At 35.5% G+C, this 26,411-nt stretch overlaps 1 protein-coding gene across 1 annotated transcript; it reads right to left on the reverse strand.

Annotated features, from left to right (window-relative positions):
* Window positions 1–15,393: 15,393 nt before the first annotated feature.
* LOC127120527 (auxin-responsive protein SAUR77) lies at window positions 15,394–16,060 on the reverse strand. The gene has a single exon (XM_051050982.1). The coding sequence runs from the start codon at window positions 15,864–15,866 to the stop codon at window positions 15,462–15,464; it is 405 nt and encodes a 134-aa protein (XP_050906939.1). The 5' UTR covers window positions 15,867–16,060; the 3' UTR covers window positions 15,394–15,461.
* Between the last annotated feature and the right edge of the window lie 10,351 nt (window positions 16,061–26,411).

A 26,411-nucleotide genomic window follows, 5' to 3' on the forward strand; every position in this document is an offset into this window, starting at 1 on the left:
GTTGTTTTGGCATAAACTGCTTTGTTAAGATGCATTTCTCTTCTTAAATACTCTATACATTTTCTCCCCCTTTGTCATTATGAAAAATATTTTAAAAGAAAGAGAAGAACAATAAAAAATAGAACAATTTAAAAGCATAAAATTTTGAAGGAAGTTGATACCAAAAACAATTAAATACGAATTTGATACCAAAAGAAATGATTAAAAAGCTTTTCGAAGTTAGAAAATTATCAAATAAACAAAGTTTAAAAATATGAAAGAGAAGACATATATAATTTTTTTAGAAGAGACACCTTTTAAAAATAGATAAAATTTATTTTGAAGAGACTGGAAGAAATTCTTTACTTCTTATGGTAAATCATTACCGTTTCAGTTTTCAATGAGTAATTATGATTCAGTATTGCATGCTTAATTAGTGTTTGTCCTATAGATTTTCACAGATCAGAAACTTAAACTTATAAGGTGTTTGATCTTTAGAATTTTTTTTATAAGCGCACATGTTCAGGCAAAAACATAAATCCTCATTCACTCAAACATACATCTATTTTAATATGAACACAACTTCTAACAAATCTTCTACTTCTATTATTTCAGAGACTTTTCAAGGCTCTGATGCAACTTCAGATCATAAGGTTAGACTTTATGAAGGTATTCTTTTCAATCTTTCTTTCTTATACACTGAAGCCATAGAAGAATATTAGAAGAAGAATTCTAAGAGAAGATACAAAGAAGTGTTTCATTTTAATTCAGATGATGAAGAGGAACTCGATTTAGATTAGAGAAACTTTTTCTACAATCATAGACTTAGTGATGATTAGAATCAATGTTATAAACATCTTTTTGTAATCATTCCTTTAGTTCAATGAAGTCCTTTTCCCTTTTTTTAACTAGCATACCATAATTAATTCCTTTATTGCAAATTTATTTAAGAAGTTCATGATTCATATTAAAAAAACAAAAGACAATACTCTTAACTTGATATTTCTTTTTCATTCGATTCATTTGAGACATCTATTTAACCATAAAAATTGCTTTGGTTATGCAATTAGAGGCTAAGAATACATCAAATTTACTTAAGAATCTGAACATACAAGTCTTAAGTAAAAACAAAAAGAAAAACAAAGGAATACTCAAAACAAGAATCATTCAGTCTTGAAGCAAAGGTACTCTTTCGATACAATGTCTTACACGAAGCATTGGATCTCAAGAGATACAATTATTACATGATTTGGAAAGACTTTGATTCAAGAAAAAGAAAAACCAAGGCATGATTTAAAGACTGCCAAAGTTTGAGTGAAGGAAGAGGGAGTTGGTTGTCCTTATGAAGCAACATAATCTTCATCAGCAACCCTTCGTCACGAGGTTAAATGAAACCTTATCCAAATTTACAACCCTTCCTTGTAGAGGGACGAGTTCACCCATAACTCATTCAGAAGGAATGAAGAACCACTTTCTCTCAAGGAGGGGCAGTGTTATCTTCAGGAGGTTTGAAGATTACTTGATGAGATTCCACTCTTAAGCTTAAGTGAAGAAGAAGCAGAAGATCACCATTAGAGACTCCCAATTCTTCAAGAAGAGCTAGCCTTTCATTGATCCTCTCCAGTTGGTTTCTCATGCCAAGGTTTGAGCTAGAGGTCATCTCAGGTTAGGACAAAGGTGAGAGAAAGAGCTTTTGAACACAAGATCAAGGTTGCACAACTGTGTCAACCAAGTTTGACGGACATGTTATAAAACTAGAGTGAGAAACTTAAACTGAGAAATATCAGTTTAAATAGAAAAACAAAAGGCTTAACTAAGAGAGAAAAAATGATTTATAACAACTAGATTTTGAAAAGACAAAACACATAAAATATTTTGGAAAACCAACAAGCAAGATAAACAAGTAAAAAGAAAAAGAAAGACATGAAAAGGGAGAGAGGCCATAGAGAATCCAAGGAGTAAAGCATTAAAACTCTACAGATTCTGCCTAAATAGGTTTCACAACTAGCATAGCAATTTTTCAGATTCGTGGATTTTTATAAAAAAGTTATAAATAATCCTTATTCTTTTTCTGAGTCTCAGAGCCTAATGCTCTTCAGATGCTACATATCATTAGAGTATATTCAAGACTTTTGATGAAGCTACTTCTAATTAGCATTATTCTTTGATACTCTATATTCATAATCAAGCTTTTAAGAATGAAACCAGAAACCCTTTCGTTGATAAGAATTGAGTCTTTAAAAGACAAAGGGTAAATACAAGAAAAATAACTCATTAAAAAGTTTACTTAAATAACCAACACTTTTCTGATCAAAACTTTTAAGCTCACAAAACTTGGTTCTGAATAATGAATACGAAGAAGGATACAAAAGAATATTTTTCCACTTGTTTTGAAAATTCTTATGCTGACATATTATTTAGGATAGTTATGCATCAAGGATAAAGATACATAGACTAAAGTAAATAATATCTCTTTCATAAAAGTTGTCTTAATAAAAAAGAAAGAGTTTAGACATACCTTTGATGTTGCTTATGAACATATTCTAGTCCAACAATGTTCTTATTGATGTGAATCAGTCTTAAACACACTTGTTCTTGAACTAGGTCCTCACTCAACATAGTTTTGGAGAAGTACTAGTGACCATAGTACTTTAATTCAGCAGTTCTCCATAATTTTACTATCCTTCCTCTTTCAGAGTTTGGATAAGGAACCATGATCTCCTCTTAGAGAGGATGTAGTCATCTTATGTCCAGACAATATGACAAATGAACTACCTCAAGCATATTAGCAAACACAAATTCATATTTTGGTACCCATAATCTTGTGTGTCTTTTTGTGTTTGTCACTCTAGGCCTTTTCTCAATGAGTGACATTTCCATAGAGTAATGTATAACATTATTCCAGACTTTCTTATTAAAAAATTATATCATAAATAAGCTGACAATAGCTTATGATCATTTTAGAAACATGGATCCAAAAGTCTTGGGTGTTAAACTCTCTTTACTTTTGACTTTGGGATCATGGTGTTTTGTTTCATGAAAACCGCTAACTTTGAGATCTCAGGTTCTAACTTCTGCAGAACTTTTGACCTTGAGGTCTCTAGTTCTATTAGAAACTTTAACTTTTGTATTGTTGATTCTGATGGATTTATAACTTTGACCCCTTCAGTATCAGACACCAATAAGTCATGAGGATGACATAAAGAAAATGGTTTTAAAGGGTTCTTTCATGTCAAGGTTCGGAAAACTACACAATTCATGAAAGTATAAACCATATCTTGTTCTCTTGCTTACTCCATAGATCATGGGTGCAAGCAGAGTCTTATTGAGATATATTGTTAAGAAATTTTTGAGAGCTATATCATGCTCGAGCAGCAGCTAGATTTCTTTCCAATGTCTCAACAGTTTCTTAGAAGATTTCAATTATTCTTCTAAGAAACTCAAGCTATTTCTTAAAAACGTTCATGCGCCTTGCCTAATTTTGACAAAGGCTAATGAAATCATGAATAAGCTCATACCAAGATAGGTTAGGGTATTCCCTATATTTCTCATCATATTCAGAGCTAGAACCCAACTCAGACTCTAAATTAGAGAGTGTAAGAGCCATCAGTGCATGATTGGCTTCTTCAGCTTCTCTATCTGAATCTTTTTCATCAACAAGTTCATCCCATGCTGCCATGAGATATTTCTTGAACTTTCTATGAAACTTTACTTCAAAGGGATTTCCTAAAATGATTTGTCTTTTAGGGATTAGGACAATCATTTCAGAAGTGATCAGACTAGTTGCAATTGTAGCAGATCTTCTGATCAACTTCTCTGTTCTTGGAACAAAAGCCTTCGAAGTTAGAGCTTATACCAAAGAGACTATTGTTACTCTTGGTTAGCTGTGGAAGTTTCTTGCAAAAGGAATTCCATTTCCTCATCATTAGAATCCCCATTATAATTTTCTCAAACATAAGCTTCTTCTGGTTTTTCTGACTTTTGAGAATCTGGAAATTTGATAGGTCTTACTTTTAAATGAGCAGATCAAGATTAAACTTGATTCCTGCAACAAGCATATTTACCCCACAAGTCAGTCTTAAGGATAAGAAATCCTTTCATACTTACAAGGCAAATTACTCAAGGAAGAAAAGGTTTCTTGATTTCCTCAACAAGCACACTTGTTCCACGAGTTAGTCTTAAGGATTAAAAATACTTTCATACTCACAAAACAAGCAAGTTAGAATGGAAACAATTTTCTTGATTTCCTCCAGTTTAAATTTCTTTTCCTTCAATAGTTTACATTTTGTAACAAATGAAGGAAACTTCAAAGTAGTTGAATTGCTGCTTGAGTAACTTGTTCTCATCGGATCTTTTATGTTTCACTGTTAAATGAAATAACCATGGTCGGGCTCTGATACCAACTGAAGGTGAGAGAAATACACATGAGGGAGTTGAATTATGTATGATTAAAAATTCCCTTTTCACTTCTGACTATGGAACATCAGATTTTGAACCATGTTTAGAGTCTGATACCAAAGTAAGTATCAGAAATGAGAAGTTTACTTCTTTCTTCTTCAATTCGTTTCAGAACCTAAGGTTACACGCTCAAATTATGATATGAGTAAGAGGTTGAATCAGAACTAAGTATGACTTTAGAGTTTGTTTGCATAGCAAAATATAAATGCATAAGTAAATAAATAGACACACAATATATCCTGGTTCCTCTCTTGCAGCACACGAGCTTTTAACTATAATCAGACTGATTACAATTGCTTAAGCTAACAGCTCAAGACTTCTTGCTCAATCCCACGGAAAGAGACTTCTGCTCAAGCCCAGGTAGCCATCAGATCCTTCTTCTTTCCCCTGAAGTCTTTCTTCTTAGGCTTGTCTTTCTTTAGCTTGAAACATTCATTCTTGAAATGACTTGGCTCCTTGCACTTAAAGTAGATAACTTCCTTTCCAACACCTGACTTCTTTTGCCCAGATGTAGACCTAGAATGTCCACACGTCCTTATGGAGTCTCTGAACTTTCCTTGTCTTTTCTTCTAGAGTTGATTCACTCTTCTGGAAAGAAGAGATAAATCATCTTCTTCTTCTTAATCTTCTTCATAATCTTCATCTTCTTCTACTTGAAGAGCTTTAGTCTTTTCAGACTTTCCCAAAAACTTCATAGAAATATATTTACTCTTTGTCTTGGGCTCATCTTCTTCAAGCTCAATTTCATGGATGATCTTCTAGGTAGACTTATGATGATCTTCTTCATGTGATTAGCAATAGAATACCCATTGCCCAGAACCTTCAGTCCTACAATAAGAGTTTGAAACCTTGAGAACATGTTCTCAACAATTTCATTGTCTTCCATCCTAAATGCTTCACATTTTTGAATTAAGGCAAGTGCCTTGGTTTCTTTGACTTGAGTGTTGCCTTCATGAGTCATCCTCAGAGAATCAAATATGGACTTTGCAGTATCTCTATTGGTAATCTTTTCATACTCAGTGTATGCAATAAATTTCAACAATATAGTTCTAGCTTTGTGATGATTTTTGTAATCCTTCTTTTGTTGTCCCGTCATCACTCGTTTGTCTATTTTGTTTCCACTAGCATCTACAGGACGTATGTAGCTATCAACTATTATATCCTATAGATCTACGTCATGACCTAGAAAGAAGCTTTCTATTCTATCTTTCTAGTAATCAAATTTTTCTCCATATAAAACATGAGGTTTAGCGTTATAGTGGTCTCTATCAACTACAAGAGCAATTGGAGGTGGGATAGCAACCATTGTGTTTCATAAACTGGATCTATATCTAACACGGTTAAGTGTTTGATAATCTTATCAATAACAGAACTAGAACTCTGATGCCAATTAAAGATGGCAACAAACACAAGAAAGGGGTGGTTTGAATTAGGTTTCCAAGACCAAAACTTTTCTGTACCTAAAACTCTCAAAGATAGAACAAGAACAAAAATAAATGAACACAATTATTTTTATCCTGGTTTACTATTAACTAAGTTACTCTAGTTCACCCACCAAGGTGATTTTGCCTTATACACAAGGACGTAATCCACTATAATCAGCTGATTACAGACATACAAAGACTAACTGTCAATATCTTCTCGAGTAATTCTAACTATATCTTAGTCACTCAAGAATACAAACTCAATCAATGAGATTACAAGAAATGTGTTTACAAGATTGCTTCTAAGAAAGCAGATTACACAAACTTAAGTACAAAGTGTTTATCACACAATAACAAACAAAAGTTCTATGTGTGTTTTCTTTTCTCTATACACAAGTATAATATTCAGTTTAGCAAAAGTGTTGTGTATTGTCACGTAAATTAGCTTCGTGAGAATTAGCAACCTCTTCATTCTTCCAAGTCTCCTATATATAGGAAATCAAAAGATCCGTTGGAGGATAGAATTGGAATAATGAAGTGCAGTTATATCCTTGCATAACGACTTGTAAAATGGGAGGAAAATGGTACAATAGTACAATCCTTACGTAAAACCCTTAGCCCCTAAAATGGGAGGAAAATGGTATAATAGTACAACCCTTAGCCCCCAAAATTAGCATAGTGGAAGGAATATTTGATCTTGTATTATGTACTAGTTTCCTTATGTAAAACCTTTTGATCTTATCTTCTAATATTCATAGGATTCTGAATAAATATTGTTGAAGCATGTTTAGAATGTTCAAGAGTCTGGTTGAGAGAGACTTCAGAACCTTGGTCTTCAGAGTCTTGACACAGTTCCTCAGAACCTGGTCTTCATAGTCTTCAGAACTTGGTCTTCAGTGTCTTCAGAACTTGAGAACACAGATTCTTGAGAGCTTGATAAATCTTCATAGGCTCTTCTATCAGAGTCACAGTCAGAAGCTTTAGCACAAACGTTCATAAGAACTGTTGTTTAAGAGCGTTCCAGGACTTGACATAATCTTGTAAAGCACTTTTGTATCTCTTCAGAGTCAAAGTATGTTGAGTCCAGAATCTGAAGACGTCACACACTAAATCTTCTGAATCAGAACCTGTTAGCAAAAGCTACACACTAGACAAAACCATTAGGGTACAAAATTGTTTTCTAAGAAACAATATATTGTTATCATCAAAACTAAAGGCCATATGCATAACCAAATCTTGTTCTTACACAAGTATATTCTTAAAGTAATACTAGAATTAAAAATCTGGAATGCAGTGTAACTTGATATAATTTTTTTTTATCTAAGGAGACTTTAACAAAATCACAACAACAACACTTTCAGAATGTAAAAATACAAAATAAAAAAAAAACTAAAGCTTGAGAGAACTAGTATATAGAATAACTTGGTATCTTTTTCTCTAAGTTACATGGCTTTATATAGGCCTCATCCCATTAATAATGAATTAAATTCATGTAAATTAGCCTTTAATGATGAAATGAAACAATCAAAATAGTAAGGATTATAGAGGAAAGTGAAAATAGCCAATTAAAAACAAAACCAGAGGTTGGTGATCCACTCATTACAGTCGTAATGCCCGTTACAATCAGATTGTAATGTCCTAATTTTTATATGGAAGACTGATTTGGAAAAGGGGAAGAATTGCGCCTATTATGTCAAGTGATAACCATTACATCCTAGCCATAATGGGCTTCGTTTGTTCTATGAACATCTCCTTCTATGAAGTCCATTATGTCCCAGTTTCAATCCAATTTCCCTTGTCTTGTTATTTTTTTTATCTAAAACACATGAAAACAAATAAGAATAAATATACATTAGTAAAAATAACAAAATATAGATCAAACTATTATAAATTAACAATAAAACACACGTAAAAAACAATCAAATTACCGCTGCTCAAATTCTCCCATACTTGAATCATTGCTTGTCCTCAAGCAATTTAACTATCAAAGAAACAAAGAGGACAAAGCAGGTTTTTCAAAAAAAACTCCAATGAAATCATGTATGAGTACTCACAAAAAAAATGATTCATTTATCTTAAACCTAGATCATTCGGTACTTTGTTCATACTAAATATTATTATAAAAATGCTTACTAGAGTGTCCCTAAGATATACAAACCTCACCAAAATCTTGATTATAAATCTTCATTCTTACCATTTTCCTTACAAAACACAATGACGATCAAAATCAAGGCATTTTTCTATAATTTGGAACAATTTCAATTTATGTAGTATTTTTTAGTTGAGAAACCTTTTTCATTATGGAACGCATATATTTTTAGAAGGACAATCGGGTAAGGGTCATCTAAGTTTGAGGACAAGCAAACTCATAAGTTTTTTCTAGGCATTGCAGATCAACTTTCCTTTAGGTTGAATAAACATACAAGGGTTACCCAACTTAGTAAGCGTAGTTGTGTTTTACTGCCCTTTTTTCTATTATTTTTTTCTACATGCATTTTTTTCCCTTTTTTCCCGAGCTTAAGAATTCAAGGAGTTTCCCAAGTTTTTAACAAACTTATAGACGAATCAAGCTAATATTTTCCCATAAATAACATAATGATCTCTCAAAACTCATCGTTCTGATTAAACATAAGGAATTAGAAAACTCCTTGAATTCTTAAGCTCGGGCATCAACTTGTTTTTTTATTATGGCATTGCAGTCTGCCGTCAGCACCATTATCTCATGGTCTTCCAATTTACGCTTGTTTGATATGAGTCCCTTAAGAAATTTTTCATAAAAAGGAATTTGAGATAGAGCGTGTATGAATGGAATGTTAATGTGGATCTTTTTCAGCAACTCAATAAACCCCGTAAATTTTGCCTCTATCTTGACCTTCATAAACCTTTGCGAAAATGAATTTGGTGGTTTATAGGCTAGAGTAGAACCATAAGGTGCTTCCTTATCTTCCTTTACAATAACCTTCTTCATAGGTTATGTTTTCCCACCCTCATTTACTTCATCCTTATTTTCATCATTCTCACCATAAACTTTCAATTCATTACCACTTCTTAGCATAACAACATTAAGGTGTCTCATTGGATTAGATCCAGGTTTCTCTAGAAGGGATCTCAGAGGGATAAATGGTGAAGCTTAAGGTTATTCCACTTGGGAGATGTGAGTCTCCAACATCTTGTTGTGTGTGGCTATGGAGTTTACTTTGGATGCTAGCTTATTTAGTACTTCACTAATATGTAAACTTTGGTTTTTGAATTCGATATTCTGCTTGGTCTGACATTTGAAGAAATTTTACCTCATTACTTCCATATTGGACTTCACATGGGTGTTTCCTAGCATATGTACTTAGAAACTTGGAGGAATAGGATTTGCTACAAGCTATGGATGATTATTTTTATAAGAAAAATTAGGATGATATCTCTATTTAGGATTATAGGTGTTGGAATAAGGGTTCCCTCATTAGTTATTGATACCATAGTTAACACTATCCTTACCATATCCTCTAATAGGATCATCTAGCAGTTTGTAGCAGTATGACCATTTACTCCGCATATCTCATAGATAGGGTTGTAGAGGCTATCACGATTACACTAAATTTGTCGAATTTTGAAAACATGTCATCAATTTTGGCATTAATATGGTCTTATACGCTCAACTTATATAGGCTTCCTTTATGAAGTGCTCTCTCAATAGAGCTTCGTTCACTTCATCACTGATAGTGGTTCTGCGCCATGTCCTCGATAAGGCATATGCCTCATCGTGATCCTTCTTCATTAAGGCCCCTCCCTCAGCATCATCTAATATCATTCTCGTAGAATATAGAAGACCGTTATAAAAAGTATGGATTATAAGCCATTTTTCTAATCCATGGTGGATGCATGACCTTACAACTCCTTATATTGTTCCCATGCTTCAAAGACTGATTCAAATCTTCTTTCCTAAAGCAAGTTATTCAGTTGCTCAACTGTGTCATTTTTCTCGGCGAGAAATATCGAGCGAGGAATACTTCCTTAAGCTCATTCCATATCTTAATGTAATTCAATATGAGGGACTGTATCCATTCTTTGGTTCTATTCCTAAGGGAAAATGGGAAAATGGGAAAATTCTAAGCAGGATTGCTTTGCTACTTACTCCATCTATCTTTAAAGTGTCGCGGAATTTTACGAATATGGTTGCACCCAAAAAATTGGTTATGTTGTACCATGGACAACAAAGAGGGCTTTAAGTAAAAATTATTAGCATTCCACAATAGTACATGTTATGCTCAAATGAGGTTCCTCATTCATGGGGATAACATAGTCTTTCAGAGCTCGATGTGGCACATGTCCAACTATCGCTTTGTGGTTATTGTAATCGACATAGAAATAAAATTTAATTTCGTTTATTGGTTCAGTGAGATTTCCAAGACTTTGGGTATTTTGCATAAAATGATATCGGGAAAGGGGGAGTCTTAGTATAGACGACATAATAATAGAAACTAAATATCGAAATGGTCCCCGGAATCAGTTTCAAAAACTTGACACACCGTAAGTGTACGACTATATAAAAGAAGGAAAAGTTATTGATCTTCAAAGACCAATTAGAGTACCAATTTTTGATGCTCCTATGTTTATCTATGACGATCATTTAGGTTGGTTTGTTTTGCGGATAATTAAATTTTATTTTTAATAGTTTATAAAATGGTATCTAATACTAGGATTCTTGTCTTAGACATACTCATGCAAATTATTAAAAGTTGATGTTGATGTAACATGGTTATTGTCCAACAAAATTGAAACAATTTGGGCCAACGTAGTGATCCATCACATGATGAGGAACTAGAGAAAAAGGATTATGTGGTTTCCATATGGTCACTTGATAAAGAAAGTCTTAGAGCACATTGGCTTCGATGTTAAGGATGAGGAATCCTTGGAAAACGCTGCAAGGATAGGAAACGATGTTGTGGAGCAAATGCAGATTGAGATCAACGATGGAGCGTCGTCTCAAAATCCTTCCAAAGTGAGATGAGCCGCTCAAAGATAACAAGTCTAGCAGCAAGCACCACAGTAAGCAAGACCTTCAACTTGGAGAATTTTTATTATGAAATACCTCATACTCCTCTAAATCTCATTAAAGAGCAAATAATAACCAACAAGAAGATCGAATTTCTGGAGTGTCATCATAATTACGGTTTTTACTTTTGGTGAGGCCATTAATAAGAGGAAAATTAAAGAACTGGAGGTGAAATAATAATAAACTATGGTGAAGAAGACTCAATTTGATGTGGAGGTTTTTCCTAAGGAGACTAGGGATAATGAGGAAATCAAGGCTCTTTATTCTAGTTCTGGTGAATAAAAATTTATAGTGCCTCCTGATTATCATTTTACTCGTGATAGTGTAAAAAGTGAAATTATACCATCTTAGGTATATGGTTATACTGACATTGGTTGTTATGCTTTGAATGTGGCTGAAAAGTTACAAGGCTCAAAATATAAACCTTCAAGGAAACATTCAAAATCAATGGGAGTCAAAGATGTTTGAATCCAATGAATGTTAAAAGGAATTCATTGATGAAGAATCATGCTTGTTTGCTTCTAAGAGTACTATAAAGCATGTAAAAGTGGTTAGATGCAAGTGCATTCAAGTCTCAAGATCAAGGTTCAACCATAGCTTGAACTTGATCAAGATTGCTGAAAAATAATTCAAGTTTTAGACAAATCGACAAGGTGGTTGATGATTAAATTGAACTCATTATCATCTTTAAAGTCAAGTTGGAGAATTATGTTATAATATCTTAAGAACCTCATGATTACGTTCATAAGAATGCATTGTGTTTGAAAGGAACGCAATGTGTTTGAAAATGTAGTGCATTTGTAAGGAACATAGTGTATTCATGCTAGTTTTTTAAACATGACGTGTTTCAGGGAAACAGATTGTTCCCCACTCTTAAGATGTTTAAAAGGATTTTTTATCCTTTTTCTAGGTATGAGCATTTCTATCCCTTTTCTTGGCACAAGTCTCACACGAGAAGCGTACACTAATAGTTGAGGTAAATTCCTCGTGAGAGAAACTCAGAGAGACAAATGGAGATTCTTAGGATTGAAGGATAATAATTATAAAACATTTGGAGGTATATAAGGATATTGGGAACACTTTTAAACACCTAGAATTTATGGGATTCATATATTGAGTATTTAAGAGATTAGAAAATACTTTGGTAGAAAATAAGGTTTGTTCTTGGAAACTTGAAAGGCTATTTTCTGGTAATTCATTTGAAATCTCTAGTAATAATTCTTGAAGTATAATAAATTGGACAGATGTTATCCCCCTTGTCATACCCTAAATTTTTTCCTAAGTTTTTACTTGTATTAGCATAACATATCGTTCCATTTTATCACACATTCTTTAAGTCAAAAGCATTCGTCATGGTTTAGATGAAAAGTCGGGAATTCTGACATTTTATATGGTCTTGATGACATGTTCATAATCGTTCCATCTGATTGTCTACTTGCAATTTTTCAGTCAGTAAACCAATGTGTTTATAAGACATCTATATTATCTACTCATCATAGCATCACTCGAAATATTTTTTCAGATTTACAAACAAACCGATTGAATCAATTTTTAAATATACGTCGAATTAACGGGCGAAAAATTTCAAAATCGAACTTGCAAACGTCAATATTATTAATCTACGGTTCACGTGGTTTAACCTGGCGTACTCGTTTTATTTTTTTCGACTACTTTTTCGGTCGCACTCTGATCAGCTGGAGCCTTTTAACCGATCATTTTTTATTTCAAAATTTGATCAAAACTTGTCTGATTTTCAGAAGTATATTTCACGCTAATCATTTTAGTGCATTCATTTTAATTTTTTTAGCATTTTTAGACTCGATTTTTATTCATTTTATTTTCTTTTATTTTTGTTTTTTTAATCAAAATAATTAGAATTTATTAAGTAGTTAATTTGATTTAATAATTTATTGTTTATTTGATTTAACAAGTTTACATTTTCTTTGGACTAATATGTTTTGGTCCATTTGGCATTATGTGATTTTGTTGTTAGTTTTGAGCATTGTAAATAAGTTTTGTAATATGTACAACAATTTGGTTGTTGCCTTTATTTTTTGCATTGCAATTTCGGAATTAAAAATGCAATTTAACTTCAGAAACTGCTTAAACGCTAGAGTTTATTGACCGATCTCAGATATGGTGATTCCTACATGAATTACTTTAGGATTGCTTAACACAACGCTAAATAATGTATTTCAAATTTCTGATTTTATTCAGAGTCTCTTGGCTTTCTCTTGGACTTCTTACAACGAGATCTTTTATTTATAGTTGCTTATTGAGCTTGTATTGTTAATTATTGTACAATATCTCCATTTGACACATTATATCCTCGTTCTTGTGATGTGTAATAAGTTTATATCTTTCATTATGTGTAATAAGTTTATATCTTTCATTTATTTTATTGTATTAGTTGATCGTTAAACTCAAGATTTAAATCAACATTTTTAGAAAAGAACAAAAAAACAAATAATCGATCCAACATCAAGTAATTTTCACAAATCAAAACCATTTCCACTATCCACTTCTCCATCATTTTCAAAACATTCAAATCATTTCATCTGATTTTCAGTTCAAATGCAAATAATAAATACCTCGATCAAGCATCGAGTGCCTTTTTTCTAATCAAATTCAAATTACTTAATTATACTAAAAACATCGTTTCAAAAAGGGTGAAAACGAAGATGGTCTTAGCCTTCGATTTCTCTCCTCAATTGTTTGGATACGAGTTGTCTTACTCGATCATTCAAGCAATTGTCATATGTTAAAAAACTTCTAATCTGATTCACTTCAAATCTCTTTCATAATCAAACTTAAGCCAAATTCATTTTTGTAATAAACTTGGACGAAAAAGGAGGTGGTCTAAAGGCTTATATTCTCTTCCCCAAGTACTTAGATACGAGTAGCCTTACTAGGTCATTCAAGTATTTATCGTCCGTCCAAAATACATTAACCTTGTCTAAATCCTTTTGTAATTAAGGATGAAAAGGGAGACGATATAGAGTCTTTTATTCTTCTTCTCGATTACTTGGATACGAGTAGTTTTACTCGGCCATTTAATTAATCGTCATCCAACAAAATACTCAACAAATCAAACTTGTTTTCCGCCCTTGCACGCTTTCGAAAATATTTTCATAAACAATTATGATTTATCCATATTGACGTGAAATAGACAAATACTTCAGCCTCTAAGAGCGAGCAACAAGTAAATATTTAGTCACTCGCTATGTTTAAAGGATCACTCCTTAAAAGCAATCAACCTAGTAGTTTTTCAGAGCAGAACTACGTAGCCTTGGGTTCTCCATAGCACCTGAAGATACGTAGGAGTAGGATTGAGAAATCTTAAACATTAATGTTAAAAAATATCCCTTTAATAAAAAAATATTTTCCCTTTCTCTTTTCTCGCTCAATAAGTAGAAGATAATAATTGACATTAGTTAACACTCTATCACAAATCTAACTAAGAGGTTCCCTTGAGTACAACGAACGTGAGAGATGTTAATACATTCTCCTTGTGTAACCGACTCCCGAACTTGAATTTGGTTGCGACGACCATTTTCTTTTTTTTAAGGGTTTTATCTATATTTTCTCTTTCCTTCATTAGAATAAATAAAGTTTGATGACGACTTTGTTCGAACATCATTTCCACGAGCGTGCGAACGTCTCGCAAAAGATCGTGTTTTTTGAGATGTGACACCCCATAAAAAATAGATAGGTTTGATCGAATTGGGTGAACAAATTTCGTATGTTATTATCAATTTATCTTCTTTTTAACATGTGTATAATAGATTTGGAACATTGGTTTCACGTTTAGAACATCCAAAATTTATTCTAAATCTGTATAATAGATTTTCACATGTTTGGTTATTCTTGAGGAGAATTGATTAAATTTTTAACAATTGATTATACTTAAAATTAAGATTTATCCAAATTAAAATTACATTGAAATTTACTATTTAACTTTTATAATAATCTATTCAAATATAAATTACTTTATTTTTAACTCACTTTTAATTAAAATCAATTTTGTAGATAATTTGCTCGAAGTCAATTATTTTCACTTAATAATCAAACACATACTTATTTAAAAAGGACTGACTTAGGCAATAGTGAAACACATGCCACATTGAGTCATTTTTCATCTCTCTTTTCTATTCTTGATCACACCTCCCACGATGTATAATAATGTCATTTTCCATCACCGACTACTCCACCAAAGGCTGAAAACTTGGCCAAACAGCTACATCCAGGGCCATGAATAAATTGATTTTACTCTTTAGAGTAGTTTTCAACCAAAGGAAAAAAAAAACAAAAAAAAAACAAAAAATCAACAATGGAATTCTTCTCTTTTTTCTCTTCAAAGTAAATCACATTAGACGAGTCATTTAATTTGAGTGCAAATAAACCTAGCAGTGAAAACAAAAATTGAATAAAGAAAGATCTAAAATCAACTATTGTTTAAGTATAACATTAAAGTATGAACATAAATAGAAAATTTAACATAATACAATACCTCTGTTGTGGGTGAAAATACTCTGTAATTTAGATTATTACAATTACATATCCTCGTGAGTATAGAAATCAACAATATCTTTCAAATTGAGCTTAAACAAAGAAGATGCATCATTATACATAAGCCACAACATGTGTTCAAACAAAATATCATCAACATCCACGAAGATAACTCTCTCATCATGATGACTTGATGTGAAACGAAAATGATTCTTCTCTGTCTCTTCTGGATTCTTCTTCATAGAGATATCCATCAAAACCTGAAACGGAATCTCTTGTAATATGATAGGGTCGACAAGGAACACCTTTCTCTCTTTTCCGACCACCACTGTCACCCGGCTGTCGGAATCTTGTTGATCCAACTCATCATCGGTTAGTGGCTTGTAACCGAACCGTGAGCCTGTGGATCTTCTCCGGATCAATGAAACTGGCATCACCAAACAATCCATATGTAAATGCAAGGTACGAGGTTGTAGGGTTTTTTTGAAGAAAACGAGGTTGTAGTTGAAGAGGATGAAATATGTATGTTGTTGGTGGCTCCTTGTGTTGCTAGAACACTTAAAATGTTGAGAATAAATAAATTTATAATAGTGTGATGATATTTATGTTATGTATGGATTTGGATTAGAAAATTAGAAAATTAGAAAATGAATAAAATTATTATTTGGGTGGCTATAAAGGAAAGAAAAGGTTACTTTGGATATATGTCATTGTCGCGTTGCATTTTGTAATGAGAAGTAGCCGTTGGTGTGAAAGGATTCTTTGGACTGCAATAAGAGAAATAGTACTGCTACTCTCGTAGGGAGGCGCGTGGGAGTGTGAAGGGTTTTTAGGTCAAAGATATGACGTAGGGTGAGCTGTAGAGTGGTTGAGACACGAGTGGCGCGTGGAGAAAGTTTGGTACGTGCGTCGACTTTGGAAACAGGTTGGGTTAGGGTCCACTTGGACGCGCAACTAGAAAGTATCTGAATGTGAACATCCTTAGCTGGCGGTTTCTAAGATATTAGTATAAGAGGTTTTTTATCAATTTTTTTTTTTTTGAGATTGAGGCACATGCACACTTAATGTAAAAGTTATATACACTTATATTAAACAAAATCACAACTGTTTAATGTGTGATATATCATATTCAACCGTTTTAAGATAGAACTTAATTAATATGTGTTGTTAATAACAAAAAATTTACACTATCTGTCCATTAAAACAATTAAATTATTAAAAATATTTAATTTTTATTTTATATATATATATATATATATATATATATATATATATATATATATATATATATATATATATAATTGTGAGTATATACATATCACATAGGTGATACTAAAAAGAAATAAGTTATATATTGATTTAATGCGTGAGTTAAAATTGTGAATTTTTTACTCAACCCACTTTTTCAAAAATATTTGTAAAATAATCTACTTTTCAATTTAATTTTTAAACTACTCCACTTTTAAGAAGTGGCGCCACATGAATTGATGTCTGCCTCTCTAAATTAAAAAGTTGGCATCAATTGGATTGATTTATGTACCCAGAGTTGTCAATCCAATTGGCGAATGTGTGTTAGTTTTAAAGGAGACGCCAATTGATCTGACACATTTGTGTGTTGTGTATTTTTTTGAAAAACAATGTACATTATAGATAAAAGTCGAAATCGGACCAATTGATATTAATATTAATTTGCGTTTACATACGATAACCAGAAAGACTAATGTCGTTGACGGGGATGACCTAACGGACCTCTGGTACCACATCCCCTAGCTACCCGAACATGTGACCCTAACCCACGTTGATGATTCACCCCATGTGTTTGAGGATTTGAGGGCCCAGGAACATCGCCACCACCTGCAGGAGATTGCCTAAGATATTCAGACAAATTCGTGTAGTCTTATGTATGTAATGAAACGCTACCGCTATAGTTGAATTTGTGACCCATGCTAGAGTAGTTGGGCTGTGTTTGAGTTATTGGAGGGCGACCAGGACGAATGGAGGGCGACATAGGTGTGAATGGTGCATCGAGGAAATGTTGAAAATTCCAAAGGAGGCGCCAAATGGAATGGCGCTAGCTTTTGCATGCATGGTCATGTCACGTTCTTCTATTAATACTCTTCCTCATACCAACACAAACTTATACTCTTACTCAAACCAACATAAATTCATACTCTTACTGAAACCAACACAAATTCATTGTCAAACCTACACAACTTCATTATCTTACTATGTCATCTGCACCCAAATGTATTATCAATGCTCAGTGCAACGGTGAGACATACGAATGAGATGTATATGAGTTTAGTTTTTGAAACACCGATACTATCCGATTTACAATCAAGAGAAATTCAAATTTATTACATTTGAAAAAACAAATAGAATCTTGTCTAGGATCTTGTCTTGTGTCACAAATCACGTACCAGAATCCAATTTATTTCGAAAACAATTAATGTAAATTTTACCCACTAAAGGTGCGAGACGATGAAGATGTCGAATATATGTTTGTTAGTCACGAACATTATGGTTGCAACTCTATTGAGTTATATATTAATCTCCAACAAAGTATATCATCTCAACAATCTCAGATAACTAATCAAGTTGAATCTGATGAATTTGATTCAGAAGACTCAGATGAAACTGAACTAGAAGCAGAAGTAGAAGTCAACGTTGTTGATGAAGAAGAAGAAACTGAGACATAAGTCGATCATATGTTGAACAACAACATTGAAGATGACGACCATCCAACGCCATTAGCTCCAAGCCATGTATATAATCCGCCTCAACATATGACAAACATGAACTTGCATGACGATGACATATCCGACTGTGTTTTTTACAACCCATATTCGCGGTCATAGGGTGATTTAAAAGTGAGGGACATGTTTCGCACTAAAGAAGAATGTGTGCGAGCTATCAAAAAATTTCACATGGATAACTCTGCTGATTTCACCTTGAAACGCACTAATTCGAGAAGGTATGTCATTGAATGTCGTAACATCCTTTGCAAGTTCTGGTTGGCTGCATCTCACAGGAAGAGAAGTAAATATTGGGAGATAGCTCCTACAGACTCACCTCACAGTTGCATTGCCACTAATGTTGTACAGGATCACCGAAAATTAAGCATTGAATTGATATGTCAAGACATTTTTCCGCTTGTTAACAAAGACCTGTCAGTGAAGGTGAGTATAATAATATCTCATATCGTCACACGATATAATTATACTCCCTCTTACAAGAAAGCGTGGATTACAAGGACAAAGGTTGTTAAACAGATATTCGGCAACTGGGAGGATTCATACAAAGAATTGTCACGGTTTTTATGGGCACTTAAAACATATGCATCGGGAACTGTTGCAATTATGGAGACATTGCCAGCATTTACGCCAGATGAAACTTGTGTTGCTGGAAATAGAATTTTTCACCGCCTCTTTTGGGCGAATCAGCCATGTGTCGCATCCGCGAAAAACAACCGGCAGGAAAAGACAAACAGAGCCGCCACCGTGCGTTATTTATCCCAAAGGAGGGAAAGGAAACGCTCGAAGTAAACCTGGAAAGGAAATGGTCTTACGACCGGAGATTGCAAGGATCGGGAGTCGGTTACGCAAGGGGAAGGTATTAGCACCCCTCACGTCCGTCGTACTCGACGGGATCCACGCTCAGAAGAATAGAATAAGGTTGCTAAATAACTGCTCAAAGAATGCACACACACTGGAATAATAAATCAGGTGAAGGAAGACGGAGGAAGGGGACTCGGCAGGATGTCGCATCCTGGGCCTACGTAGTTTGTCAGAAACAAACATCAGAGTCGACGTAGTTCGGGGAAATGGGAACGGGATCGATAGGATATTGCATCCTATGCCTACGTATCTCATCTGGAATGAGAATCAGAGCTACCGTAGTTCGGCTAACGCACGCCGAAACAAAACACAACACAAAGACGCTGAGACGTCAAAAGGAACACACAATAGGAAATGGAATGCCAATCAATGGACTTACATCCAACTCCACACAAAACAAAAAAAACGGGAAACCGAATGCCAATGGTTGGACTTACATCAGACTCCAAGCACACAACAAATAGGAAACGAAATGCCAATAGTTGGTCTTACATCCAACTCCTAACACACACAAAAAGGTTATCAAACAGACAAGCTAATAGGGAGTCTGGAACTCGAGCCTAATAGCTGTCACACAAACTCAAAGAGACGCTGAGACGTCAAAAGAAACAAACAAACTAAAAGGGAGTCGGGAACTCGGACCTGATAGCTGTCAAGCAAAACACACGCAAAAAAGAAAAGGGTTGCCCGGAGAGATCTCGCACGATCTCCTGCCTACGTACCTCATCTGGTATGAGGATCAGGGCGACGTAGTTCCCCTTAACAGGGGAGAAACTTTCTCCTAACCAGAGACCGGGAAATAACAAACTAAAAGGGAGACTGACTCGAGCCTAATAGTTGTCATGCAATCCACAATAGTCCTAGGTTAAGGTATCTGAATCAAAATCTAACTCGCACAGGCAGCAAGTCAATCACACAGCAAGTAAGCAACACAGGTGAACAGGTATCACACGCTATATGCACACAAGCGGCTCATACAAGGCTGGGCTTTAGTCAAGGGGTCATATCAACCTCGATAAACAAGCCAACACTGGAAAGGGTGTCTGAGGCTCTTAACCATTGACATTGACCGTCAGGGTGAGCAGATGAAAGGTAATGAGGGTTGGACCTCATAGCTCTTAACCCGGGCCTGGGTGAGCTTCAATCAATGAAAACATGGGGGTCCAGAATGAGGGACCCTGCTCTACTTGACTGACACTGTACAAGATCTTGGGTGTTCATTCAAAATGCATCAGCACGTAGTGCGAGCAAGACGAAAGACTCAACTGAATAGCAGGGGATTGATTGCAAATCCCTTCTATCTGCCAATTGCCTCTTCACTTAGGAGGACTTGAAGTGCATGGCACAAATATAAACAGTCACAAGCATTGCCTCTTAAGGAGGGCTTCAGACAGGTGCCTGCCAAAGATAGCAGGTCTTCCAGACTACATGGAGTTAGAGGTCATTACCTAAGTGGTATGCCAACCACAAGCAAAGCAACTCAAGCAATGAGTTAGAGCTACTAAAGTACCTGTAAAAAAGTCAAACAAGTCAATATTCACATTCAGACAAACCAAACAAACAGTCAACAGTGTTACAACCAATATGCACAACATGTAAGTCAACAAGTAGACAACTCAAGTGAGTTCATCTCCAAGGAACCTACAATACAACAAATGTTAGTGGACAAAGCAAATTTGCATCTCAAGTCATGAGATCAACATCAATCATTAGGACTAATAGCTTGGACCTGAAATACAAAGCTCAAATTGTGAGTTCAAACCACTAGTGCAAAGACTAGGGTCAAAGGCAAAGCAAGAAGTCAAAACAGAAACCAATATTCCACATGAAGCACATTTATTCAATAAAGAACATGTCCTAAAAAGGACCAAGTCAAAAGCATCAAGCAAAGTCATCTCATGAGCAAGATATGGCAAAGGCAATTTCAAAGCACACAATTGGACATCAAGAATGAAAATTCCATATTAAAACAGAAATTACTCAAACAATCATGAAAAATTTTATGAGCATACAAAATGTCAAACATAATCATCATGCCAAAAATTAGAATCAACAGAGCTCAATTGACCTAGAAATAAAAATGCACAAGTATGACATCAAATTGTGTGACACACATTGTCACACCATAAGTTTATGTGTATAAAACAAAGATGGAACATGAGAAAAATACCAAACCAAGCCTCAAATGTCAAGTATCATGTTAGGAATCATCATACAAAATTTCATGGAAATTGGATCATTATTGAGCATTTCACAATAGAAAGAATGAAGCATGTCACATTTTGCACATATGATCAATCAACCAGTCACAATTCAAATTCCAGAAGTGATAAAATCATGAAATTACCACCAAAAAATAATAGACACTCATGTGAACATTTAGCAAAAAGAATGGATTAAATTGGATCAAATTTCAAATTGATATGATTTTTCAAAGTTGGCATAAAAAATGAAATAAAAATGAAGAAAATGTAAGATGAAATTGGAGGGAAAGGCAAAGATGGGAATTAATTTGAAAATATGGTTCTGGCAGGAATCGAACCCGGTGCAGATCAAAAATGCGCTAAACAAAAATAAAATACCAAAATGATGGAGCTGGGAATCGAAGCGTGTTACTGGCTAAAACGATGCAGTTTCATTAATGAAGTGGCGTGTCCAGTCACCGGTCAATGCAAACGTGGACGAGGTCAAAGCAGCGAGGCCAATAGAAAGGCCAACAGGAAACACATGTGGCATCTACAGGGACAAAACCCTAGCGCCAGCACTGCTAGTTGCAGGCGGCGGCTCCCACAACCAGGCAAGGAGGAAAACACCGTCTTCTTCGTGAAGACGGTGGTTGTTACTGTAGCGCATGGCAAACTTTTTTCCAGAATTTGCAAATTTATACATCATTCGACTCGTCTTGACATGTAGATCATGAATCCAACATTATTTAGGCCTAAATCCACATATATTTTAAGAATCGAAGGAAATAAGAATGGATCTACAAACTTTAAATCCACATAACTTCTTCGTTTTTCATCCAAATTTCGTGAAACTTATATCAGAATCACCAACATGCAAAGGCCTATCTAATCATGTGCATAAAGTCAAGAATTATGAGATTCGAAATTGGACAAACCTGGAATGACAGTGATCAAAACAGTGAGTTCAAGGCCTCCAAAGTGTGTGAATCTACTCCTTAACTCTTGTTACGAAGCTCTGTGAATGAATTGAGGCTTGGAGATGCTTGGATCTAGCTCAATTTGCACTTGCCATTGATGTGTTCATATGCTTGACATGCTTCAAACCTTGCTCAAATTCCACAAAAAATGGATGAATCATGCTCCAAATGTCATGAGGATGATGGATCTATCAAGAAAATATGTGGTTGTGTGGAGAAAATTTGAATTTGAGATGAGAGAAGTTTTGGAGGGAAAATGAGATCTAGATCTAGAATTGGTGATTATGAACAATTCTGTTAGGGTTTGCCTTATATATGCTCTACTAATCACATCCAAATCACAATTAGTCATGAGTTAATTAGGATTAGGCAAAAATAAGGTGTATGACAAATTTTGGAAAATTGGTGGTGCCATGCAAATGTACACGTGAACAGTAGCAAATGGATGATCAAATTCACTTAAAATCACTTCATGCACATGTTGGCAATGGTATTTTGTTCCCATGATGCACCAAATTCAAATTTGCAATTTTCCCTCCAAAATGGTCATGAATAAGCAAATGATTATATGATGAAATTTCATGCAATGCCATGAATGATTTGGAAAATACATGTCACAAGGAGCAAAGTGCAAAAAGAGGCACTCAATTTGGAGCTTTGGTTCAAAAGTTATGGCCTTTCGAAGTTTCAAGCACACTTGGCAATGATTTGATCATATCTCCTCAACCATCCATCAGATGCTCATGATCTTGGACTTTTTGGAAATGGGAGAGAAAGATCTTACACTTTCATGTTGGACAAAAATCCATTTGAAGCTTCCTTGATGATGTAAAATCAAGTTGAATTTGAACCAAAATCTTTCCATTTTTGGAAACTTTCAATTACAGGTCACTTTCCATTTTTGGAAACTTTTGATCTGACCTCAAATTCTTCAAGATATGTGTTTATAATGACAAATGAACCTCTTTTGAACATGAATGAGATGTTGAAACTCATTTCTCCACCTCCTAACCCTCAGTTGACTTTCTGTTGACTTTCTGGTTGACAGATGACTTAGAAGTGCTCTGATCAGCTTGAGCCTCAACCACTTGAGGAATTGGCTTCAAAATGAACCTTGGCTCATATAAACTCAATAGGATGATCATGTGATCCCACTCTCCATAGAATACCTCATCTCCTTGAAAATCACTGATTGGAAGAATGCAACTGATTAGGATTGACCAGAGGTCAAAACCCTAATCCTAAGGAACCTGAGCATGAACAATGAACCCCTTACAGATGACAATAACCATGATGATGATGATGTACCCTTGCAATCAAAATAATACTCAACCTCCTTGAGGAACCAATAAAACCCTAATTGAAGAGCAACCCTCAGATGATTGATCATCAATTCAATAAGACCCTCAGGCATGAATCTCTTAACCTCTCTATCTTCTGAGAAAGACTTAGGAGGATGACTTTCTTATTATCACATAATATGCAATATGCAAATGCCTAATGTCCTACAAAATGAAATGCAATATGCTAAACTAGTCCCAAGAAGAGGAGGGCAAATTTTAAGGTGTTACAGCTGCCCCTATTCAATCCACTGTGAACCTGTCGATGTGAATAGCCTCGGCTTTCAGATGATCAGGGTGAAGAGTGATTGAATACCAAGAACAAACGAACAATTTGCGCTCCGCTGGGGATTATTATATTTTTTGCTTTTCTTGAATCCCAAAACTTTTTCTCTTTTTCCTTTTCTTGAACCCCAAACTTCTTTGATCTTTTTCCTTTTCTTGAACCCCAAACTTCTTTGATTGATTTTTTTTGTTTTTCTTGAACCCCAGAATTTTTTGATTTGCGCGGATGATCCCCGATCACCGCATCTGAACCCCGATTGTCACTCTCGTTTGCCAAACAATGAACCCCGTTCTCCATTTGAACCCCAGTCGCCTGACGATAACTCGCGATCGTCATTGTGAACCCCATTCTCCAGAAAACACCTCGTGTCTCCCTTTCTCCATTTGAACCCCGCTCTCCAGAAAATGCCCAACACTTCCTTCTCTCCATTTGAACCCCGTTCTCCATTTTCTTGTGATAATTCCGCTGGCCATGCCGGAAATAACACCAAAACACCACTCTGATGGCGACATATCAGAGGGTATGCCTTCACGAAAGGAAGGTAATCATGTGCATTTCTTCCTCCGAAGATACCCATAACGACTTCTGTTGGCCTCGCCAAAGTCTAAGGTGACACATGATCAGAAGACAATCCTGAGGACCTCATCCCGGATATAATCTTCAACTCCAATCTCCATTTGAACCCCATTCTCCAGAAAATGCCGCAACACTTCCTTTTCTCCATTCTTCGATTTTCGCGCCGATCGCGTAACGTTCTTTGATTTTATTTCCATCTCCGCTCGACGGAAAATTCTCCTCCAATATCGCACTACTAGGGAACATTGTTGCTCCAACGTCATGATGTTAAACTCCTCAGAGTAACATCTTCCAACTTCTATCTCGCACGATAGAAATCTCCTCCAGTATCGCACTACTGGGGAATACCATTGACCCAACGCCACGATGCTAAACTCCTCAGAGTAACATCTTCACCGTCCGGCAAAACCAATTCTCAAGCGGTAACCACGGCTCAAGACTAAATGATGCTCGCAATGCTAATGCTGATCTTCCAACCAGCGAAACCACTTCTCAAACGGTAACCACGGCTGAGTAGCATCTTCACCAACCGGCGAAACCAAATCTCAAACGGTAACCACAGCTTGAGACTAGCTTATGCTTGCAATGATGATGCATGATTTTTTTCAGCGTAATGCTCCATAACCATGGAAATGCTACGCAATTAACTATGCAATATGCTATGCTTCTCTAAATGATGAATGCATAAAAAGGTATCCCCCTCAAGGGACTCTTCTGGGGAGCTCGAGGCACTCCGCTGAGGAACTCGATAACACTTCAACCTCCACCCTGCTAGGGAATAGCACTACTGCTGGGGAAAGGACAATCCTCACCAGGTATGACCTCCACTGAACCCGATCCGCTTGGGGACTTCGATGGGGAAACAGCTACCAACGCACTCTGCGGGGAAAACAACAATCTTCGACTTGTTGGGGAAATAACAAGCTCTAACATGTTAGTGGAAACAACAACCTTCAGACACCTCTACTGGGGAAATAGCAACCTTCAGGCCTGGCTGCTGAGGAAACACCGATCTCAAACCTGCTAGGGAGATAACCATCCCGACCCTGCTAGGAAAGACACAGACCTTGAATCTGCTGGGGAGGTAACAATCCCGACTCTGCTTGGGGAAATAAGGAACGCCTGGCACAGAACACCCGTCGACTCGTCGAACCCTGGTATTCAACATCTAAATCCAGTGTCAGCTTTCCACTTTTGAGAGCTCTCAGACTCGTCTGGACTTTTCTGATTCATCACCTTGTATTCTCGACTTCTCCGTACTCTACGGAGATCGAACTTCCTCAAATTGGTATCAGCTTTCCAATTCTTCAGACTTTGAAGAGTCTTCTTGATTAATCCTCCAGGATCGTCGCACGTTCTCTCGCTGTCTTTTCACCATTCTTCTATCCCTTGTCCCTGATTGGACTCCACGGGGATCTTTTGTCACAAAGCTTCACATCATAACCTGCAAGTGAGTGAAAATATCTAACAGCACCTGCAAAAGAGATCGTTAGATAAAAACGTGCCCCAGGCGTGCCAAGATTTCAACACCTGAGTCACTCAACCTTCCGAATAAGATTTCAAGTTTTCAATCTTATGAACATGCATTGGAAGGGATCTCCATGTCTCAAAATGCAAAGATTCTTATCAAAATAAACTGATGTTTTTGCAATCAAAGCGGTTATGAAAACAAAAACAAAATTATTTGACTGAATATGCATTTTATTGATTGAAAAAGGTGAGGCTCATAACTGAGCAGTACATAGGAAGCAATCCCTGAAAAGAGGTAATTGCGCACAAAAGGAAAAATCTATCCTAATGGCAATGTGAATCCGTGATCTCATCGAGTTCCAACTCGGTTACACCCCATATGTCCTCAAGACTCTCCGCACTTTCTGCCTTCTGAACAAGACGCTTCCGACCGATCCCTGCCGGGAATTATCCACGTGTCTTAACCAGAACACAAACGATCATGCTAGACGCAGTTGTTCGTTTCAATCCCTCTTTTGCCTGGACCGCCCTTTCGGGTTTTC

The sequence above is a fragment of the Lathyrus oleraceus genome, chromosome 2 (genome assembly GCF_024323335.1).
Source record: "Lathyrus oleraceus cultivar Zhongwan6 chromosome 2, CAAS_Psat_ZW6_1.0, whole genome shotgun sequence".
NCBI lineage: Eukaryota > Viridiplantae > Streptophyta > Magnoliopsida > Fabales > Fabaceae > Lathyrus > Lathyrus oleraceus.